Source organism: Mandrillus leucophaeus, unplaced genomic scaffold, assembly GCF_000951045.1.
Source record: "Mandrillus leucophaeus isolate KB7577 unplaced genomic scaffold, Mleu.le_1.0 Scaffold534, whole genome shotgun sequence".
NCBI classification, from domain to species: domain Eukaryota; kingdom Metazoa; phylum Chordata; class Mammalia; order Primates; family Cercopithecidae; genus Mandrillus; species Mandrillus leucophaeus.
In genome coordinates, this window is record NW_012105742.1 from 1,698,761 (window position 1) to 1,721,599 (window position 22,839).

General features: G+C 43.2%; 1 protein-coding gene across 1 annotated transcript; it reads left to right on the plus strand.

The window, feature by feature from the left end:
- Positions 1–218: 218 nt before the first annotated feature.
- HSPA9 (heat shock 70kDa protein 9 (mortalin)) lies at positions 219–21,846 on the plus strand. The gene is made up of 17 exons (XM_011997247.1): positions 219–1,017; positions 2,128–2,186; positions 2,394–2,481; positions 5,192–5,373; positions 7,249–7,373; positions 8,527–8,600; positions 8,688–8,794; positions 9,089–9,251; positions 9,526–9,618; positions 14,479–14,688; positions 16,786–17,013; positions 18,237–18,341; positions 18,924–19,041; positions 19,411–19,505; positions 20,092–20,184; positions 20,363–20,503; positions 20,832–21,846. Exons 1-17 carry the CDS (start codon positions 937–939, stop codon positions 20,907–20,909), a joined length of 2,040 nt encoding a protein of 679 aa, XP_011852637.1. The 5' UTR covers positions 219–936; the 3' UTR covers positions 20,910–21,846.
- Positions 21,847–22,839: the final 993 nt, after the last annotated feature.

A 22,839-nucleotide genomic window follows, 5' to 3' on the forward strand; every position in this document is an offset into this window, starting at 1 on the left:
TCGATCTCCTGACCTCGTGATCCGCCCGCCTCAGCCTCCCAAAAGTGCTGGGATTACAGGCGTGAGGCACCGCGCCCTGCCAAGCTCAGCTATTTTTTTTCCCCTTTGTGCAGGCGAATTGGCCTAATGTTATGTGTGAACCAAACGCTTTGTAGTTGGAAACCCAAGACCCCTGTGATAAAACGCAACACGAAATTGTTTAAGCTCTGCATTCCAAGTATATTTCAAGTTGTGAACAACGGGCGGCACCAAGCAACAAAAGTACTGACGTCCTCACTTAACAAAGCCACAAGACAAGATGGCGCCATCCTCCAAGAGCGAGAGGGGGGAACACTTTCACGCCCGCGGGATGTGCACGCGCCCGGGCTCGCCCCAGGCAACGCTGGCGTGCGCTCAAGCACCCAATGAGCGATGTAGTTAGTCTCCACCCACGTTTTTCGCCACTCCCTGGGCACATGCGCTCCAGCTTCTTAGCGGGATGCCTATTGCGCAGGCGCAACAGGCTCCTCCTTCCGCGCAACTGACGCAAGAAGACTGTAATCGGTTCGCAATTTATCCCGTGTGACCTTGAGTCTTTCCTGTCGCTGAGGACCAGGGCTGTCCGAGGTGCCGCCTTCATACCCCTCTTCCTCCCCTGGACTCTTTGTGGCCCAGAGCCGCCGCAGCCGGGACGGGAGGGCAGGCGTTCTCCAACCATCATGCTGCGGAGCATATTACTTGTACGCCCTGGCTCCGGGAGCCGCAGTCGAGTATCCTCTGGTCAGGCGGCGCGGGCGGCGCCTCAGCGGAAGAGCGGGCCTCTGGGCCGCAGTGATCAACCCCCGCCCCTCACCCCACGTGGTTGGAGGTTTCCAGAAGCGCTGCCGCCACCGCACCGCGCAGCTCCCGGCCGCCTGAGCGCCTGTTTGCTGCCTCGTACTCCTCTATCTATCCGCCATGATAAGCGCCAGCCGAGCTGCAGCAGCCCGTCTCGTGGGAGCCGTAGCCTCCCGGGGCCCTACGGCCGCCCGCCACCAGGTGAGGAACTGTCGGACCTTCCCGAATGGGGTCACGGCCTCGGGCCTCGGGCCTCGGTGCGGCAGGCCGCGCGCCCTTTAGGGTTTGAATTCTCCGGGATAGGTCAGGCGGCAAGGAAGGTGACGGACCTTCCGTAGCTAGCGCTGCCGGCTCAAGATTTTGCGGAAGGTTTTGCCTCCGGCTTAGGCCCTGCTGAGTCACACCCCTCGCGATCTAGAGTATCATCTCAAAATTACCAGGTAGTGGTCCTGATGGCTCGTTCTGTGGCTGAATGGAAAGATTTGGCCTTGGGGGTGAGGGATGCAGTCTATTAGGAAAGCCGCTATTTCCAGTTTTGTTTTCGGCTTCTCTACAGAATACGGAATGTGTAAGGATCTCGTTAATAAGGTGAAGTAAGATAAGAAAGTCGTGAGTCGGAAATAAAACTCCAGTTTTTGTGCTTAGCAACATTTTCTCAAAATCGGTGGTGTAAGATTGTACTCGTTTGTTACTTAAGGACAAAAAGCAGATCGGGGGGCGGAAAAAAAGCTATGGAGTGGTTACTTGTTTTCTAAAATAAAAGATAAATACTTTGGAGAATAGGAATTGTATATGGGCATTAAGGAAGGCTTGGAAGGAGCCTGAAGTTAAATCGTGATAAAGATCTTTTATCCTAGTGGAAGGCCACTACTTAATTTTTCTTTTTAAAAGACTTAGTAATCCTAGTTCTCTAAACTAATTGCATGGCAAGGTCAGGGGAAGTGTTTTCCCCCAGGGGACATCTGGCAATGTCTGTGGATATTTTAGGTTGTCGCTAACTTACTGGGGTTCTTACTGGTTTCTAGGGTGTAGAGGCCAGGGATGCTGCTGTATATCCTACAATGCACAGAACAGCCCCCACAACAAAGATTTGGCCCAAAATTAATAGCGCCACGGTTGAGAAATCCTATTGTAATGTGATTCTAAGGTCATCTTTTATTTACCTTTTTTTATCTTACTTATTTGGGAAACTTTAATATTTACTGTTTTAGTAGCTTAACGTATTTTATATGCTAAATGAGCCCAAGTTTTCTTTTTTTCCTCTCAGGATACACATTGGTTGGTGACTGAGTCAGTTTTTTTCTTTTTTAGGATGGCTGGAATGGCCTTAGTCATGAGGCTTTTAGAATTGTTTCGAGGCGGGATTATGCGTAAGTATAATTTCATTTCCTTTGATAGGGAATACGTATTAAACTTCATAGGAGTGTTTTCTACATTTGTGATTAACTATTCTTCTCTAATTTATCTGTATTAGAGATTATGTAGTATACCACTGTTTTCCAATTAAATATTATCTTTAAGTGATTTTGGTCTATCAAGATAACAATAGCTGTGACATTGTTCTAAATGTCTTACAGATCAGAAGCAATCAAGGGGGCAGTTGTTGGTATTGATTTGGGTACTACCAACTCCTGCGTGGCAGTTATGGAAGGTAAACAAGCAAAGGTGAGCATGATTGGTAACTAGTACCCTATCCAGAACCTATCCAGAATTCTGTGGTCTTTTCCTTAGTTAAAGAATTTGAGAACCTGATTTGCTTTTTTTTGGTGGAGGGGAGATGGTCTCTATAGCTCAGGGTGGAGTGCAGTGGCACGATCTCTGCTCACTGCAACCTCTGCCTCCTGGGTTCATGCAGTTCTCCTGCCTTGGCCACATAGCTGGGAATGCAGGCGTGAACCACCATTCCTGGCTAATTTTTTGTATTTTTAGTAGAGACAGTTCCACTGTGTTGGCCAGGCTGGTCTCGAACTCAAGTGATCCGCCCGCCTTGGCCTCCCAAAGTGTTGGGATTACAGGCATGAACTACTGAGCCTGACCTGAAACTACTTTTAACTAAAACAACAAAAACATGACTATAGATCAAGGCTGGCCAGGCATAATGACTCACGCCTGCAGTCCCAGCACCATGGGAGGCCAAGGGGGGCGGATTACCTGAGGTCCTGAGTTCAAGACCAGCCTGGCCAACATGGTGAAACCCCGTCTCTACTAAAAATACAAAAAATTGGCCGGGCACAGTGGATCACAAGGTCAAGATATCGAGACCATCCTGGCCAACATAGTGAAACCTGTCTCAACTAAAAATACAAAAATTAGCTGGGCATAGTGACACACACCTGTAGTCCCAGCTACTCAGGAGACTGAGGCAGGAGAATCGCTTGAACCCGGGAGGCGGAGGTTGCAGTGAGCCAAGATTGTGTCACTGCATTCCAGCCTGGCGACAGAGCGAGACTCCATCTCAAAAAAAAAAAAAAAGGCCAGGCGTGGTGGCCAGCACCTGTAATCCCAGCTCCTCAGGAGACTGAGGCAGGAGAATCACTTGAACCTAGGAGGCAGAGGTTGCAGTGAGCCAAGATCACATCACTGTATTCCAGCCTGGGTGACAGAGCGAGACTTTGTCTCAAAAGAAAAGACTATAGATCAGGTTTTTCATACCCAGTGTTGGGACAAAAAGAAAAGACTATAGATCAGGTTTTTCATACCCAATATTGGGACCCAATGTTACTTCCACGTGGAGAATTATATCTACTTCTAAATTTTTGGGGGGGTTGGCCACAGATTTCAGGCATACAGGAAAAATGCTAAGAAGCACAAATTAGGGCCAAGAGAAGGAATAATCTCGGTGCCAAACAAGTGGGATAAGAAGACCATAGACAGTTCAGGTGATTTCAGAAGAGGAGATGGGGGAAAGAGGAAGCATGAGAGCAGAAGAGGCCATGAATGGAAGAAGCAAGAGTCAAGAATTCCCAGTGCTCTAAATCTTGCTAAGAACCCAATAGGAATAAAAGTTCAATATATAGAGTAAGGAGGCTTCAAAAGGAATAGCCTGCTCCAGTGAACAACATGCATTACTTCACATGTGAAGCTCCACTTCTAGTCTGTCTCTGCACCTCCAACTTTGGTTCAGTTTAGAAAATGCAGCACTTTGGTGGTTACCAGAGTAACCAAACAGTGCAAGCCATTCCCACTCCTCTTAATAGTAAATTAGTAGCCTACCTCTATACCACATTTAAATCCTTTTCTGGGAAGTTAGATACATACAATTATCAGCACTACAAAGGTTCACCTATCAAGAGTCTTAAAAGCAACCAAAACAGCTTTTAAAATGTAAATCAGGGCCAAGCCTGTTGAGTCGTACTTGGGACTCAACACTTTGGGAGGTCACTTGAGTCAGAGTTGAAGATCACCCTGGGCAACATAGCAAAACACTTTTGAAGACCTGGGCTACAAAAAATTAGCCAGGCACAATGGTATGCACTTGTGATCCCAGCTACTCTGGAGGCTAAGGTGGGAGGATCAGCTGAGCCTGGCAGGTCAAGGCTGCAGTGAGCTGTGACAGTGCCACTGCGCTCCAGCCTAGGTGACAGGTGAGACTCTGTCTCAAAAAAAAAAAGCCAGGCGGTACCTCACTCCTATAATCCCAACATTTTGGGAGGCCGAGGTGAGCAGCTGACCAACTTGGCGAAACTCCATCTCTACTAAACGTACAAAAAAAAATTAGTTGGGCATGGTGGCAGGCACCTGTAATCCCAGCTACTCGGGAGGCTGAGGCAGGAGAGTTTGAACCCAGGAGGCGGAGTTTACAGTGAGCCGAGATCGCACCACTGCACTCCAGCCTGGATGACAAGAGCGAGACTCCATCTAAAAAAAAAAAAAAAAAAGGTAGTTTGAAAGTAAAAGACTAAAGATATGTTAAATATCTACTGTTCATTAACTATCAGCAGTAAAGCGTGCCCAGTATTGTTCATGCACATTTGTTTCATAATTTGGGAGCTGTTTTTGTGTCTTAAATGATTGCTGCAAAGATACCAGTGATAGGCTGGGCGCAGTGGCTCACGCCTGTAATCCCAACACTTTGGGAGGCTGAGGCGGGCGATCGCCTGAGGTCAGGAGTTCAAGACCAGCCTGGCCAAAATGGTGAAACCCCGTCTCTACTAAAAAATAACAAAAAATTAGCTGGGCGTGGTGGTGCACGCCTATAGTCCCAGCTACTAGGGAGGCTGAGACAGGAGAATCACTGGAACCCAGGATGCAGAGGTTGCAGTGAGCCAAGATTGTGCCATTGTACTCCAGCCTTCGCGACAGAGTGAGACTCTGTCTCAAAAAAGATACCAGTGATAACTACAAACTTATTCTCTGTCACCTTTTGGGAGTTTAGGTGCTGGAGAATGCCGAAGGTGCCAGAACCACCCCTTCAGTTGTGGCCTTTACAGCAGATGGTGAGCGACTTGTCGGAATGCCGGCCAAGCGACAGGCTGTCACCAACCCAAACAATACATTTTATGCTACCAAACGTCTTATTGGCCGGCGATATGATGATCCTGAAGTACAGAAAGACATGTGAGTAGTAGCAAAAGCGCAGTTACTTGCAAGGGCTACACAGAAGAGCCTCAGCATGTTGATTAAGATCCCTGGAGCACCTTACCCTAGTCGTTTTACTTACTGTCCCTAGGGGAAATCTATACCACTGCCAAAAGGGTAATTTCTTTAAAAAACTCATTTTTGGCCGGGTGCAGTGGCTCATGCCTGTAATCCTAGCGCTTTGGGAGGCCAAGGTGGACGGATCACTTGGGATCAGGAGTTCAAGACCAGCCTGGCCAACATGGTGAAACCCTGTCTCTACTAAAATACAAAAATTAGCTGGGCATGATGGTGGGTGCCTGTAATCCCAGCTACTCGGGAGGCTGAGATGGGAGAATCGCATGAACCCAGGAGTGGTTGCGGTGAGCTGAGATCACTGCCATTGCACTCTAGCCTGGGCTGCTCAAAAAAAATCATTTTTGTCTTTACAGATTAGGTCTTTGTTATGTATTGACATGATATATGAAAATTTACAAAGCATTCCTAAACCACATAGTTCAGTGTTGAATACATACGGCAGAAATGGCACAGGTTCTATCATGTGTTGATCCAGTACAGAAAAAAACTTGATTTTTCTTTTTTTCTAACCCCCCGCCCCCCAAAATAGAGACGCGTCTCACTATGTTGCCCAAGTTGGTGTTGAAATTCTGGACTCAACTGACCCTCCCACCCCAGCCTCCCTAAGTATTGGAATGACAGGCGTGAGCCACCATGCCCAGCCTACTTTTTTCTAAAATAGACATACTAGAGGCTAGATGGGGTGGCTCACACCTGTAATCCTAACACTTTGGGAGGCTGAGGTGAGCTCAGGAGTTCGAGACTTGGGGAAAAGCTGCCTCTGCAAAAAATACAAAACGAGCTGAGCTCGGTGGTGCGTGCCTGTAGTCCCAGCTATTAGTGAGGCTCGAGCGTTGGGGGACGGCAGTTCCAGTGAGCCAAGACCATGCCATTGCACTCCAGTCTGAGTAATAGCAACGAAACCCTGTCTGAAAAAAAAAAAAGCACTAGAAGCATAGGTAGAGCTTCCTGTTGTATACAAAATTTTTTAGGCCTGGAGTAGTGGCTCATGTCTGTAATCCTAGCACTTTAGGAGGCAGAGGCAGAAGGACTGTTTGAGGCTAAGAGTTTAAGACCATGTAGGCCAACGAGGCAAGAGAGTGTATGTGTGTGTCTTTCTATATATAAACACTTAAAACTTTAAACAGCTTTATTGAGCTTGAGTAGAATATGAATTCTGTATGCAAGGAGTCGCGTGGACTTCTCTGACTGGCTTCTTTCACTTAGCTTGTTTTCAAGGTTCATCCATGTTGCAGCATGTGTCAGTACTGCATTCCTTTTTATGGCCAAATAATACTATACTGTATGGACATATAGCACATTTTGTTTATCCGTTTGTCAAGTGATGGACATTTGAGCTGTTTCTGCTTTTTGGCTATTAGAAATAATGCTGCCTTAAACATTTGTGTACAAGTTTTTGTGTGGACATAAATGTTTCCATTTCTCTTAAATAGTAGAATTGCTGGATCATACAATAACGGTTTCATCGTCAAATTATTGTAAAGTGGCTGCAAAAATCTTCTGCCTGGGGTGCTAAGTAAAAAATGTTGAGGTTTCATTGTGATGTTTTTCTACGTTAATGATTGCTTTCTTTTTATTTATTTACTTCATTTCATTTTGCCGTGTAATCCTCATAAACCACGTTAGTGATTGCTTTCTGAAAAATTTCACAAACTGTCATTTATTGGCCATGAATGAGTCTCTTGGGGTGGAAGATGGATGTTCATGGTGTGTGGTAATTTTGTCATATGAGGTTGTTCAGGCTAGTTTTCTCTAATAGAATTTTTGTTCTTACAGTAAAAATGTTCCCTTTAAAATTGTCCGTGCCTCCAATGGTGATGCCTGGGTTGAGGCTCATGGGAAGCTGTATTCTCCAAGTCAGATTGGAGCATTTGTGTTGATGAAGATGAAAGAGACTGCAGGTGAGTTGAGTGGGTTTAGTTCACATCTGGGAAAGTTCTAAGAACAGAATGATTCCTGTGAGATCACTAGCACCCTGTGCCCCAGCATCCTGTAGATGAATCTGTGGTCCCTTTTGTATAGAAAACCTAGGAATGGCAAAACTGTGTTACACTTCATGCTTTCCCTGCAGATGAATTTATCTTCAAATCTCACTAATGGTGGCTGGCTTGTTTCTTTTTTTCCAGTAGGGGGTATGTTCTATCTATATTGAAAGCCACAAGACTACACATTAAGCTTTTGTCCCTGTTAGGTATAAATTAGAACTTCTTATTTGAAGTGGCTGTTATAAGTCTAAAGGTCATTGTAGTTTAGTGAACCTTCACTAAAATGTTGAAAGACTGATCCTAGGGGTTTTGGGTTTTGGGTTTTGGTTTTTTGTTTTGTTTTTTTTTTTAGACGGAGTTTTGCTCTTGTTGTCCAGGCTGGAGTGCAGTGGCGTGAACTCGGCTCACCAAAGCCTCCACCTCCCGGGTTCAAGCGATTCTCCTGCCTTCCACCTGGCGTAGCTGGGATTACAGGCATGTGCTATCATGCCTAGCCACTTTTGTATTTTTAGTAAAGAGACAGGGCCCAAAGTGCTGGGATTACAGGCATGAGCCACCGTGCCCAGCCAGCCAGTCTTGGGTTTGTTGGGTTTTTGTTGTGGTTTTTTTTGAGACAGTCTCGCTCTGTTGCCCAAGCTAGAGTGCAATGGCGCGATCTTGTCTTACTGCAACCTCCCCCTCCCGAGTTCAAGCAATTCTCCTGCCTCAGCCTCCCGAGTAGCTGAGATTACAGGCATGTGCCACCACACCCGGCTAATTTTGTATTTTTAGTAGAGATGGGGTTTCTCCATATTGGTCAGGCTGGTCTCAAACTCTCAACCTCAGGTGATCGCCCGCCTCAGCCTCCCAAAATGCTGGGATTACAGATGTGAGCCACCATGTCCGGCCCGATCTTGGGTTTTTAACCAGTATATTTACTTGGGGTGTTTTCCTGCAAAGACATATTAGGTCACTTGTCAAAAGACTGATGAATATTGTCTGTGGCTCCAAAAGGATGACACAGGTTGTTGGGCTATGTTAATAATTCTGTTCTGACAGAATTCCATGATTGAATTTCATTCTTTTCCAGAAAATTACTTGGGGCACACAGCAAAAAATGCTGTGATCACAGTCCCAGCTTATTTCAATGACTCGCAGAGACAGGTAAGGTCGATTAGCATTCTTATTCACAAAAAGTAACGTGCCTGGGATGGAAAGGTACAAAAATGCTTTTCTCTTTGTTTTCTCTAGGCCACTAAAGATGCTGGCCAGATATCTGGACTGAATGTGCTTCGGGTGATTAATGAGCCCACAGCTGCTGCTCTTGCCTATGGTCTAGACAAATCAGAAGACAAAGTGTAAGTTTATGCTATAAATTTCTTACCTGGATGTGTGAAACTAAAGTGTCACTTGATTTCTTAGTGATTGAGCCTTTTATTTAAATAGTGCTTTTACTGATTTTAAGTCTGTATGATCTTTTTTTTTTTTATTTCAAAACCATTCCTTTGTTTTCTTTTGGGCCATGGTAATTTAACTAGTATATTCCTCAGGGAAAAGCTTAGATTATCTGTATTTGGTTATTGAAATTTATATTCTGGTGATAGGTTTTGTTCCTTAAGGATTTCTTTCTTTCTTTCACAAATCATTTACAGCATTGCTGTATATGATTTAGGTGGTGGAACTTTTGATATTTCTATCCTGGAAATTCAGAAAGGAGTATTTGAGGTGAAATCCACAAATGGGGACACCTTCTTAGGTGGGGAAGACTTTGACCAGGCCTTGCTACGGCACATTGTGAAGGAGTTCAAGAGAGAGGTGAGTTACCAATGTGGTTAATGTGTAGATGTTAGGATATTGAGAATTTGTTTGTTCAGATTGCTCTTTGCTTTGTTTACGAGTTCAGTTCAACCCCCTTATTCTAGACACAGATACTTTTTTCAGAATATTTTTTCCCCACACATTAAGGGTAATAAAAAGTAATCATCTTGTATATAAAGGTTATGATTCCATTTTGTGGTGTTCCACCTTATTACTGCAGTTTAAATTTATTACCTCACTAATGCTGGTGTTCAATGTCTTCACTTTATAGACAGGGGTTGATTTGACTAAAGACAACATGGCACTTCAGAGGGTACGGGAAGCTGCTGAAAAGGCTAAATGTGAACTCTCCTCATCTGTGCAGGTGAGACACGAAAGATTTGAGCGGTCTTGATGGGTATTTTCAGCCAGAGTTTATTTAAATAGTATTTTCTAATTGGCCTAATGTCAGTTGAGTTTTTTCGTTTGTTTTTTCAATTTTCTGATTTCTAGAGACCTTTGTCGTGAGCACAGGAACAGTAAGGTGTTCAGTTTCTTTATGAGCTGAAATTTTTTTAACCACCCAAATCAGGTACATATACTGGAGCTAAATAATATGTGAATGATGCTGGGTATACTTGTTTGCTTTTCAGTTAAACACATTTATTTGAAAACCTGCTCTGGCAGTGTTTAAAACTAGAATTACTAACTTGGAGAAACTGCTCTCTTAACTGACAGTATTAAATAACCTCTCCTTGTGAATTGGAGAGTCCCTGCATGTCTTTTTTTTTTTTTTTTTTTTTTGAGATGGAGTTTTGCTCCTATTGCCCAGGCTGGAGTGCAATGGTGCAGCGATCTCGGCTCAGCACAATCTCTGCTTCCTGGGTTCAAGCGATTTCTCCTGCCTCAGCCTCCCGAGTAGCTGGGATTACAGGTGTGCACCACCATGCCTGGCTAATTTTTGTATTTTTAGTATAGACAGGGTTTTGCCATGTTGGTCAGGTTGGTCCTTGGACTCCTGACCTCAGGTGATTAACCTGCCTCGGCCTCCCAAAGTGCTGGGATTACGGGCATGAGCCACTGAGCCTGGCTAATTGTCTCTCACTTAATAAATAATTTGAAAAATTACCTGGTCATAGTCTACACAGCTGTAGTCTCAGCCACTCCAGAGGCTAAGGTAAGAGGATTGCTTGAGCCCAGGAGGTTGAGGCTGCAGTGAGCCGTGATCACACCATTTCATTCCAGCCTGGGTGACAGATGAGACCCTGTCTCAAAAAATGACAATAATTTGAACCACCAGTCTAGAAAATGAGCTGAAGCTTGTTCAAGTTTCCGTCTGTGAGCATCAGATTTACTCAGTTTGTTTGTCAGCTTGATTAGCTCCCGTTCTGAGAGGTGAAACTTCACTTCACCACCAAGAGTAGAATTGTATAAACCATGTTAGATCTGTGTTAGAGACCCATAAAGACAGAAAGCAGCAGATCTCTTTCCGGTGTCTTGGGTGACAGTAGGAAGAGCAGAGCTGTGATACCTTTATTTTGATCACCCACAAGGGAAGAGGTATTTATGATGATTGTCATTGTGTTGGTAAAGTGGTTGCTGCTAATGAACATTCAGTCAAACCTGGATTTTGTTTTTTTAAGTGGCTGTGAGGAATGACATAGTTATACATACGCATGCATGGTCTTGCTGATGTTACTTTGCCCCTGCTATCATGGAGTGGCAGAACATTGCAATGTTGGTTAAGGTTGAAGTTGAAATATGTGGCACTGCCAGAAGATAGTTTGTAATTCTTCCCAAAGATTTTATATTTGGGGTAGGGGATGCAGAGTGTTGGAAGAGATTGGTTGGTTTTAATTAGTGTGGCTGCATGCTATTGATAGACATTTTGATTGTTTTCCAGCGTTTATTATAGCAAGATGTATTGAGCATCCTTATACATTGTTTTGCATAGGTGATTTTAAATGTATAGAATGAATTCTTAGCGTTTATTACCCTCATGCAGATTATATTGTGGTTTGGAAAGCTGGACATTAATTAGAACAGATTAGTAAATGTTAAACTAGAAGTGATACAAAGTAAAGGTTAAGGGTGGTTCTGCAGGCATTCTGCTGGGGTTCGAGTCCCCATTGTGTGGCTTATTAATTGGTGATCTTGGATGAATTAACATTACTGTTACTTATCTACAAAATAAGGATAATACTGGTACTTTACTCTTCCCCTAAGAGTTCTGAGCATTACCAAGTTCATAAATATTACACGCTTAGGAAAACATAGGAAATTGTGAATACTCTTAAATGTAAGTTACTATTAATGTAACAAGTGGTAAAAAGGCAATTATATTTATAATTTAAGAAGGGGCCGTACTTTGGGTGGCCAGGGCCAGGAGTATCACTTGAGCTCAGGAGTTGGGGACTAGCCTGGGCAAAATAGTGAGAACCCCATCTCTACAAAACTAGCTGGGCGTGGTGCACTTCACCACAGGTGCATGCCTGTAGTCCCAGCTACTCAGGAGACTGAGGCACAAGAATCCTTTGAGCCCAAGTGTTTGAGGCTGCAGTGAGCTGTGATTGTGCCACTGCACCCCAACCTGGGCGACAGAGCAGGTCTCTTAAAAATAATCTAAGAAGGGCCAGGGTGCAGTGGCTCACGTCTGTAATCTCAGCACTTTGGGAGGCCAAGGCGAATGAATCACTTGAGGTCAGGAGTTCAAAACTAGCCTTGCCAACATGGCGAATCCCTGTCTCTACTAAAAATACAAAAATTAGCAAAGCGTGGTGGCGGGCGCCTGTAATCCCAGCTACTCAGTAGGCTGAGGCAGGAGAATCGCTTGAACCCAGGAGGCAGAGGTGGCGGTGAGCCCAGATGGCAGTACAGCCTGGGCAACTGAATGAGACTGTGTCTCAAAAAATAAAAATAATAAAAAGAATCTAAGAAGGTACCTGAGAGAGGTGTTCAGCATAGCAAGAATAGCATTTGAGGCTGGGCGCGGTGGCTCAAGCCTGTAATCCCAGCACTTTGGGAGGCCTAGACAGGCAGATCACGAGGTCAGGAGATCAAGACCATCCTGGCTAACACAGTGAAACCCCGTCTCTACTAAAAAATACAAAAAACTAGCCGGGCGAGGTGGCAGGCACCTGTAGTCCCAGCTACTCGGGAGGCTGAGGCAGGAGAATGGTGTAAACCCGGGAGGCGGAGCTTGCGGTGAGCTGAGATGGGGCCACTGCACTCCACCCTGGGCGACAGAGCGAGACTCTGTCTCAAAAAAAAAAAAAAAAAAAAAAAGGAATAGCATTTGAGAGATGAGTTTATCAGAAAAAGATAAATGGGCACGTGTAAATGGGTTAAGTGTAAGGCTCTCAGGTGAAGACCTGAGAAAGGGCCAGAGTGGCCAAAAGGGCAGAGTGAAGATTGGGGTCGGGTGTTGGTGGGCATGGAAAATGAGGTTAGAGCAGGCTTGTCCAACCTGCAGCCCAGGATGGCTTTGAATGCGGCCCAATACAAATTTGTAAACTTTCTTAAAATATTGAGAGTTTTGCTTTTTGTTTTAAGCTCATCAGCTATTGTTAGTGTTAATGTATTTTATGTGTGGCCCAAGGAAGCCAAAAGATTGGACACCCTTGGACTAGAAGAGACTTTATAGATTTGGGATTTGGCGTCTCTCCCAAGATAAGTAAATACAAACCCCAGAGGAGTTGAGGATAGTAACATGGTCATGCGTCGATTTGTGAAAAGCCCTTTGGCTGGAGTAGAGTGGAGAATTGTTAAGGGCAGAAGGCAGCCTGAGTGGGTGTGGGGAGGGTGTTGGTAACCATGTGTTGAGAAAGGACTTGGATAAGAGAGTGTGAGACATAAGTGGTTGGGTTTGAGAGAGGAGGTAAGGAGAGAACATTGTGATGGATGTTGGACACATTGTAGAGAGTTGAGAGTTAGTGCTGAAGATTTTCAGGTTGCCATTAGCTTTTAGTGTTTAGAGTTGTGCTACTATAATAGCCAAATGTGGGTTTTGAATTAATTAAAATTAAATAACATTTAAAATTAGATTTCTTAGTTACCCTAGTCTTATTTCAGGTGCTCAGTAGTCATGTTGTTAGTGGTTGCTGAATTGAGCAACATAAGTAGCATTTTCATTGTCTCAGAAAATTCTACTGGATAGCATTGATTTAGATAATTGTGTATTCTGATTTGGTTAATCAACATTTTGTAAAATAAGAAATTGTCAATAATATTTAGATAACACTATTCTACAGATGGTGCGTTAACTCTGTTAATTCTATTAAGTATTGAAATGTCTAGGATACTTTCTTCTAAAGAAAGATGGTTAAGATCTCACTCTCTTCTTAGTTACACATTGTAAGATCCTATGTTGTACTGGGATTTGGGATTTATTAAATACTGGATGTTACATGGTGTGACTGTCAGCTGCTGTCCATGGATGTGATGGCCATACAAGTCAGTCCTCATACATTAATGAGAGTGTGTCTGTAGCTTTCGTACCACTTGTAAATGTCCTGGAACTTAAGAGAGCCCAGGGTTGATGGCATGTTACTTGGTTCAGAAAATAACTTTGACATTTCACCTACATGGGATATTTTTAAAACTTGGTGAAGGAAAACATCAGTAATGTGGTTCTAATGAGTGTTTAGTGGCAGAATAGCTCTTTATCTCTTGAATGGGGATTTTTTTCCTGCTTATCTGCTGCATTCTTGTTAATAACTATAAACTTCATTAAAACAGATTCTATAGTGTTTATCTCTGGGGAGATAAAACATTGCATCTTAAAGAGTAACTATTCTTGGCCGGGCGTGGTGGCTCACACCTGTAATCCCAGCACTTTGGGAGGCCAAGGCAGGTGGATCACGAGGTCAAGAGATTGAGACCATCCTGGCCAACATGGTGAAACGCCATCTCTACTAAAAATGCAAAAATTAGCCGGGCATGGTGGCACATGCCTGTAGTCCCAGCTACTTGGAAGGCTGAGGCAGGAGAATTGCTTGAACCTGGGAGGCGGAAGATGCAGTGAGCCAAGATCATGCCACTGTACTCCAGCCTGGCAATAGAGTGAGACTCTGTCTCAAAAAAAAAAAAAAGTATTCTTGGTGACTATTCATTTAAATTAGGTCTCACCCTCCCTGTGGTTTTCCAAGTCTTCTGTCCTAGGGCATGGTCATATCTTAGTTGAAATAATAAATGTAACCGTCATTTGGCCTGCTCACTGACATGCAATTAAACATTTCCTTTGCAGACTGACATCAATTTGCCCTATCTTACAATGGATTCTTCTGGACCCAAGCATTTGAATATGAAGTTGACCCGTGCTCAATTTGAAGGGATTGTCACTGATCTAATCAGGAGGACTATCGCTCCATGCCAAAAAGCTATGCAAGATGCAGAAGTCAGCAAGAGTGACATAGGAGAAGTGATTCTTGTGGGTGGCATGACTAGGATGCCCAAGGTATGGATCCATGGAATTCTGTCATGGAGAGAGGGGACTGGCACATAGTGTATACTTGGGACAGGTGCCATGAATATATGGCCTGTTCTGCTGGGGTGACCTAAAAGGGAGATGAGATTATATCCTCACTAAAGAATTCTTTTCTGTTTGTTTTGTTAAAATTGAAGAATAGGCCGGGCATGGTGGCTCACGTCTATAATCCCAACACTTCGGGAGGCTGAGGTGGGCAGATCACATGAGTCTGCAAGAGTTTCAGGCCAGCCTGAGCAACATGGCAAAATCTCCTTTGTACAAAAATACAAAAAATTAGCTGGGCATGGTGGTACATACCTGTAATCCCAGCTACTTGGGAGAATCACCTGAGCCCTAAGGTCAGTCACTTGAGTGAGTTTGGGGCTGCAGTGAACCATGATTGTGCCACTGCACTCAGCCCAGGCAAGAGTGTGACCCTGTCTCAAAAAGAAAATACAGTGAGCCGAGATCGCGCCACTGCACTCCAACCTGGGCGACAGAGCAAGACTCTGTCTCCAAAAACATAGATATAGATAGATATATATATGTGAAAAATTAGGAGGGGCAGAATTTCTTTAGGGGCAGTAGCAGGGAGGATCCCGAACTCAGTCATAGAATTTTTAGGATTGAAACAACGTTTGAGGTCAGAGACAGCATAAAACCTTGGTAATAGGCCGGGCGCGGTGGCTCAAGCCTGTAATCCCAGCACTTTGGGAGGCCGAGACGGGCGGATCACGAGGTCAGGAGATCGAGACCATCCTGGCTAACACTGTGAAACCCCGTCTCTACTAAAAAATACAAAAAGCCGGGCGAGGTGGCGGGCGCCTGTAGTCCCAGCTACTTGGGAGGCTGAGGCAGGAGAATGGCGTGAACCCGGGAGGCGGAGCTTGCAGTGAGCCGAGATCTGGCCACTGCACTCCAGCCTGGGTGACAGAGCAAGACTCCGTCTCAAAAAAAAAAAAAAAAAACACCTTGTTAATAACGCTCCCCCCACCCCAGCCACCGCCTTTGTACATGTGTCTTTGCAGCATAGTGCATCTCTTCGACAAAGATTTGTGCGATGATGTATTTTATTCAACACATCATTCTGAAAGAACATATGTGGAAAAATAATGACTGAGCACAAACCTGTTGAAGATGCAGTTCTTCTTGGTAGCCTAAATAGGATTATCTTGGGCCTAAGATAGTGACCTTGTTTTTTTCTTAATTTTTCCATTGAAATACATGACCTTAAGGAAATACGCAAAAAAAAAAAAAAATGAACCTGGAAACAAAAAAGGCCCTGGACCAGGTGGATGCCTCTGTAAATGATCCCCGAGGCCAGGCGCAGTGGCTCATGCCTATAATCCCAGCATTTTGGGAAGCCAAGGTGGGCGGATCACAAGGTCAGGAGATCTAGACCATCCTGGCTAACACGGTGAAACCCCATCTCTACTAAAAATACAAAATATTAGCTGGGCATGGTGGTGGGCGCCTATAGTCCCAGCTACTTGGGAGGCTGAGGCAGGAGAATGGCGTGAACCCAGGAGGCGGAGCTGGCAGTGAGCCGAGATAGTGCCACTGCACTCCAGCCTGAGCCACAGAGTGAGACTCCGTCTCAAAAAGAAAAATAAAAAAAGAAATTATCCTCAATACTATTCAAATGGAACTTTATCACTAATAAATACAAGGGAAGAACATGCCCCACGTTAACAATGCAAATTATTACTACAGCTGCGTATGATAATTTGGTCTTTAGTTGATAATATACAAGAAGATGTGGACTTCTAAGTCCCCTTGCCTTACATCCTCTGTTTCAAATGATTTAATCTGTTACATGGGAAACCAGATAATAAAACTTAGGAGAATCCTTCCCAGATTTACAAGGGTCATGAAGGAGATACTCCTGTAAGTATAAAGTGTATGAATGTTACGAGATCATTAGCAGGAACCCAACTATGAAATGGTCATTTGAATAAACATTCTTAGATTTGAGTTAGCCTGTCTTGAGATTTGGCTGGGACCGAAGGACACGTGTGCTGTCTTTTGTTCTGCTCAGGTAGTTCCCAAGTGTGGGCTGACAGGTTCTTTTTCCTTGATGCTCAGGTTCAGCAGACTGTGCAGGATCTTTTTGGCAGAGCCCCAAGTAAAGCCGTCAATCCTGATGAGGCTGTGGCCATTGGAGCTGCCATTCAGGGAGGTGTGTTGGCCGGTGATGTCACAGATGTGCTGCTCCTTGATGTCACTCCCCTGTCTCTTGGTATTGAAACTCTAGGAGGTGTCTTTACCAAACTTATTAATAGGAATACCACTATTCCAACCAAGAAGAGCCAGGTAAGAGCTGTCACTTCCTACCTTGTCACATGGGTTTTAGGTTCTATGACGGATGTGATTGCAGCCACTTTCATGAGTTTTTTCTAGAAAACTTCAGTTTTTCGTTTCGCTGTTTAGAATAGTAAATAGTTAACTGTGGGTGGTGAGAATCCTATGTGGTTTTTTTTTGTTTGTTTGTTTTGTTTTTTTTTTTTGCTACCAGAAAAGTTCTTACGTGTTAGCTGGTAGTGATGTTTATAGGAAGGACATCAGTAGTCTCCTCCACAGGATTAACATAATTTGTTGAAAGGGATCTCAGTCATTTGAGACTGAATTCCCTGTAGTCTTCTGTTCTCAAAGACGGTAAAAAGGATAGTCTGGACCAGACTTAGGGGAGTGTTCTTATGAGTGAATGAAGGGGGTGGTATGGGGGTGCCGAGATATCCAAGCAGGGCTATTTGGACATGGCTTGTTCTTGAAGTAGGAATTATTTCTGGCTGGGCGTCGTGGCTCACACCTGTAATCCCAGCACTTTGGAAGGCTGTGGCGAGAGGATCGCCTGAGCTCAGGAGTTTGAGACCAGCCTGGGTAACATGGTGAAACTCCCTCTCTCCAAAAAGTTAAATTAGCCAGGCATGGTGCTGTGTACCTGTAGTCCCAGCTACTCAGGAGGCTGAGGTGGGTGGATCACTTGAGCATGGGAGGCAGAGACTCCAATGAGCTGAGGTCATGCCACTGCACTCCAGCCTGGGTGACAGTATGAAGTGAGGCCTTGTCTCAAAAAATATGTATATATATTATTTCCTGACTTCCCTAATCTTGTGGATGTTTTTCCATAAAACTATGGCTGTTGGTATATTTGTGCAGTGATGTATTTGTCAACACATCATTCTGAAGAAAAGTATGTGGTGACTCTCTGTGACTGAGCACAATACATCTTCTTTCTCTGATCCCGTTTCCCCAGATGAGCATGTTTCAACATTTTAGTTCCTTTTTTGAGGCCTTCTCTCCTATTGCTGCATCTTAGGAGATGCATTTTCTTAGCTGAAACAATTGCTATTGTATGCCCATTTGCTGTACTATTCCTAGTCTTATTCCCTATAAAGACATCAGCCTTTGTTCTGAACATACTGTGAATTAGGAGCCTTCCAATCTTGGATTGTGAACCTTTGGCTTTCATCTTTTCTATAGAAAGGGAATAGGTTAATCAGATTGCCAACCCAGGAGGTTTTCTTTTTCCCTAGGTATTCTCTACTGCCGCTGATGGTCAGACGCAAGTGGAAATTAAAGTGTGTCAGGGTGAGAGAGAGATGGCTGGAGACAACAAACTCCTTGGACAGTTTACTTTGGTAGGTATTGTGAATCCTGACTACTATGGCTCCTTCACTGTAAAGTGAGATAATATCCTAAGCCATAAAAATATTAGTATAAACCGCTGGCATACACATACATACTGAGTAGTCTTGAGAAGAGGGGATGCAGACACTTTGTGCAACTGGATACCCATGGCATCAGTTTTTACCTGAAAGCCTTGCTTTTTCCTTGTGCCTTAGGAATTTCCTCAGACATAAACTCCTGACTACTCATTTAAAAGATACTTGATATTGTTACTGGTTTCTGATCAGCATTGCTTATTGGTTATTGATGAGGTGAATAATAGCAGGGAGGTTTGCTGTCTGTCATTTAGTGTGTCCACAGGTACATACAGCCATTATAGTTACTTGCTATAGCTAAATTTCACTGGTATAAAACCGGTTGATTTCAGGCAGCAAACTACTACTGTTGCTTATAAACTCTGTGTTTTTGTACATTAAATCACTTGTTTTTCCCAGGAACCAAGTGACTTGTTTACTATAAAACCATATAGATTTGAAAATAATAGCACTGGACCCCTCTGTAAGAGGACCTTACTCTGGATTTATTTATTTTAGATTGGAATTCCACCAGCCCCTCGAGGAGTTCCTCAGATTGAAGTTACATTTGACATTGATGCCAATGGGATCGTACATGTTTCTGCTAAAGATAAAGGCACAGGACGTGAGCAGCAGAGTAAGTCACTTTATCAGACCCTAAGAGTGAGGTGAGGGAGGTCTTGGGAAGAGACCCTCTTAGGATGATGAGTCCTCTTTGCCCCTCAGTTGTCAGATTCACTTGTAGAAGTGTAGTGTTTATTCCCCCCAAACAGGCACTGAGCCTGTGGATTGCTGAAGTTTTCATGGGCAAACAGGCCAGTTGGTGTTTGTGTATGTATTGGGTCCTTGGTTTCATTTTGCTTTATAGGACTATAAAGTTATTTCTCCTTTTCATAATTTGTATCAAGATTGGCTGCTATGAGCTGAAGTACTCTTAATGCAATGGAGGAAGAAGAGGCATATACCTTTACCTGGGAATTAATGAAATGCCTTCTTTTTACTACAGTTGTAATCCAGTCTTCTGGTGGGTTAAGCAAAGATGATATTGAAAATATGGTTAAAAATGCAGAGAAATATGCTGAGGAAGACCGGCGAAAGAAGGTGATTACTTTTTGTCTTCTGAACTTTAATCTTAGTAAAGCTCGGTCTTGAGAGTTTGGGGCTGGGCGCGGTGTCTCACTCCTATAATCCCAGCACTTTGGGAGGCCAAGGTGGGCTGACTGAAGTCAGGAGTTCAAGATCAGCCTGACCAACATGGTGAAACTCCATCTTTACTAAAAATACAAAAAAATTAGCCGGGCATGGTAGTGCACACCTGTAGTCCCAGCTACTTGGGAGGCTCAGGCAGGAGAATCACTTGAACAAGAAAGTGGGAGAGTTTGGACATGTCATAGGTTGTGGGTAAGAGAAAACCTAAGATCAATCTATTCTTCCTTCCCTGTTGCTTATACCTTATGTGTGCAGTGCCTTTATTATTTCTTCTGTTCTCCATCACAATTCTGATGTTAGAAAATCTAGCCCAAATCTCTCAAAGCCATCCCAGACTAAAGCCGCTCTGATTTCTCCCTTACTCTATTTTTACTCTGTAACTGTATGCAGCATATAGCTTATTGTCTTACTGAGTATAGACATTCAGCAAACTTTGGTTGATTGGAAAGTCTTCGTTTAAACTTCTAATTTATCTAAGGAACGAGTTGAAGCAGTTAATATGGCTGAAGGAATCATTCACGACACAGAAACCAAGATGGAAGAATTCAAGGACCAATTACCTGCTGATGAGGTGAGTTCTATTTTAAAGTAACTCAAGAGGTTGGACACATTTTTACCAAAGGCAGTGAAGTTTATTTTTCTGTGGATTTTGATAGGGGTTTAATTATTTTAAAATGTTTCTAAATAGTACTTCTACTTGTAATGGTACAGGAGACCTGGAAAAGTAAAGATTTTTTTCTTTTTTTAAGTGCAACAAGCTGAAAGAAGAGATTTCCAAAATGAGGGAGCTCCTGGCTAGAAAAGACAGTGAAACAGGAGAAAACATTAGACAGGCAGCATCTTCTCTTCAGCAGGCATCATTGAAGCTCTTCGAAATGGCATACAAAAAGGTACAAGGGCTGAAGTGGATTTTGATCCTAACTTGATCTTGATGGAACTATTCTTTCTGACCGTTACTGGTGGCTCCCTCCATAGCCATTTGTGGAATTGAAAGTGAGATTAGAGTTGGAGATATTCTCCTGCCGTCTCGACTCTATTTTGACATTGGGGGTAGTGTCAAAGGGAAGGAATCCAGAAGCAGGGTAGAAAGCGGGGAGGGGGAGTGGAATATATATGAATGATGAAGAATATGTGGGTCCCTCATCTTGGAGTGCAACAAAGAGCAAATGGTTAGCCCTAACATTAAATCTGAGTGGCTTTCAAATGTTTTCTTAACAGATGGCATCTGAGCGAGAAGGCTCTGGAAGTTCTGGCACTGGGGAACAAAAGGAAGATCAAAAGGAGGAAAAACAGTAATAGCAGAAATTTTGAAGCCAGAAGGACAACATGAAGCTTAGGAGCGGACAGACTTCCTGAGCAGAAATGGGCAAACTTCAGTCTTTTTACTGTGTTTTTGCAGTATTCTATATATAATTTCCTTAATTTGTAAATTTAGTGACCATTAGCTAGTGATCATTTAATGGACGGTGATTCTAACAGTATAAAGTTCACAATGTTCTATGTCCCTAGCCTGTCATTTTTCAGCTGCATGTAAAAGGAGGTAGGATGAATTGATCATTATAAAGATTTAACTATTTTATGCTGAAGTGTCAAGGGGTGAAAACATCTCGCACACAACAATTAAGGTAGTCATCCGTAGACTTGAAATGAGACGACATGGGGATGAGATAGATCCTTCTAGTTAGCCTAGTACTGCTGTATTGGCCTGTGTGTACATGGGGTCCTTCAGCTGAGGCCTTACAAGTCAAGCTGGCTGTGCCATGTTTGTAGATGGGGCAGAGGAATCTAGAACAATGGAAAACTTAGCTATTTATATTAGGTACAGCTATTAAAACAAGGCAGGAATGAAGCTAGACTCTTAACTTCCCTACGGCATACTTTTCTAGCTACCTCTGCCTTGTGTCTGGCACCTACATCCTTGATGATTGTTCTCTTACTCGTTCTGGATTTTTTTTTTTTTTTTTTAATAAATACAGAAAGCATCTTGATTTCTTGTTTGTGAGGGGTGATGCCCTGAGATTTAGCTTCAGGAATATGACGTGGTTCATGTTTCCCATATTTCCCAAGTAGGGAAATACACGATTCTCTAACACTGGTTAAAAATGCAAATTCAAGATTTGGAAAGGCTGGTATAATGAAATAATGAACAGTATCAGCATGTGCAAATCTTGTTTGAAGGATTTTATTTTCTCCCCTTAGACCTTTGGTACATTTAGAATCTTGAAAGTTTCTAATCTCTAACATGAAAACCAAGGTGGCTATTTTCAGGTTGCTTTCAGCTCCAAGTAGAAATAACCAGAATTGGCTTGCATTAAAGAAACCGCATCTAGAAATAAGTCCTAAGATATCATTTCTATGGCTCAAAAATAACAGGAACCCAGATTTCTTTGCCTATTTCTGCTTTTCTGTCCTCAGTGTACTGGCTTGTCCCAAATTCTCTGATGTAGTTCTAATTATCCTGTGTTGACAACTTAAGCAGAAAGGAGTCTACATCTTTATTCAATGTTAAGATTTCCCAAAAGTCACCCAGCACATTTCCCTTATGTTTCATGGACTAATGTCATATGCCATGTTCAAAGGAGTCCGTTATCAAGATGGGCTTAGAATATCAGATACAGTGGCTCCTTGTATAATGTTTTTTAATATGTAGAAATGAGATTATTTCCAAAAATCAGTATAAGAAATCACTTTGCAAGTATGAAGGAAGTGATTTAGACAACAATTTTGGAAGATTCAGTGCTTGTTAACACCCATGTAAAAGATTCTTGGGATTCATGTGAAAAATAAATTCTAGGCTCAGGTTTCCAACCATATGAACACTCAATGGGAACATTGTAGGATTATGAAGGATTGTTATTTGGTGTGTCAGAAGATACTTAGCATTTCTGGTTGGCCCTTGCATACTGCCTCTGCTGTCTCCTAAAGATAACTTTAAAAGCCCTCCAGGACTTGCAAAGTACTCCAGTTGAGAACTACTGGCTTATATTAGTTAAGATTCATCCTTGGGATCAGAGAGAGGAGCCAGATTTCCCAAGCAAAATATATCTTTCTTTGAGTTCTATTAGGAGGGAGAAGTTGCTTGGGTATGAGCAGAAACAGTATTTCAGTAACCTATCAGTAAAGCTCATAGTAGTATAAATAGCAAGAAGGTATATGGAGATTCCCTATAGAGCCAATAGGATATAGATCTAGAATGAGATTTACTATAAGATATTGGCTCACACAA

Bases quoted from the DNA above. Each gene is read 5' to 3' on its own strand.
- HSPA9 (XM_011997247.1), top strand. From the start codon at position 937: ATGATAAGCGCCAGCCGAGCTGCAGCAGCCCGTCTCGTGGGAGCCGTA. The intron at 2,187-2,393 runs GTAAGTATAATT...AATGTCTTACAG, and splicing joins GTTTCGAGGCGGGATTATGC to ATCAGAAGCAATCAAGGGGG. The intron at 8,795-9,088 runs GTAAGTTTATGC...AATCATTTACAG, and splicing joins GACAAATCAGAAGACAAAGT to CATTGCTGTATATGATTTAG.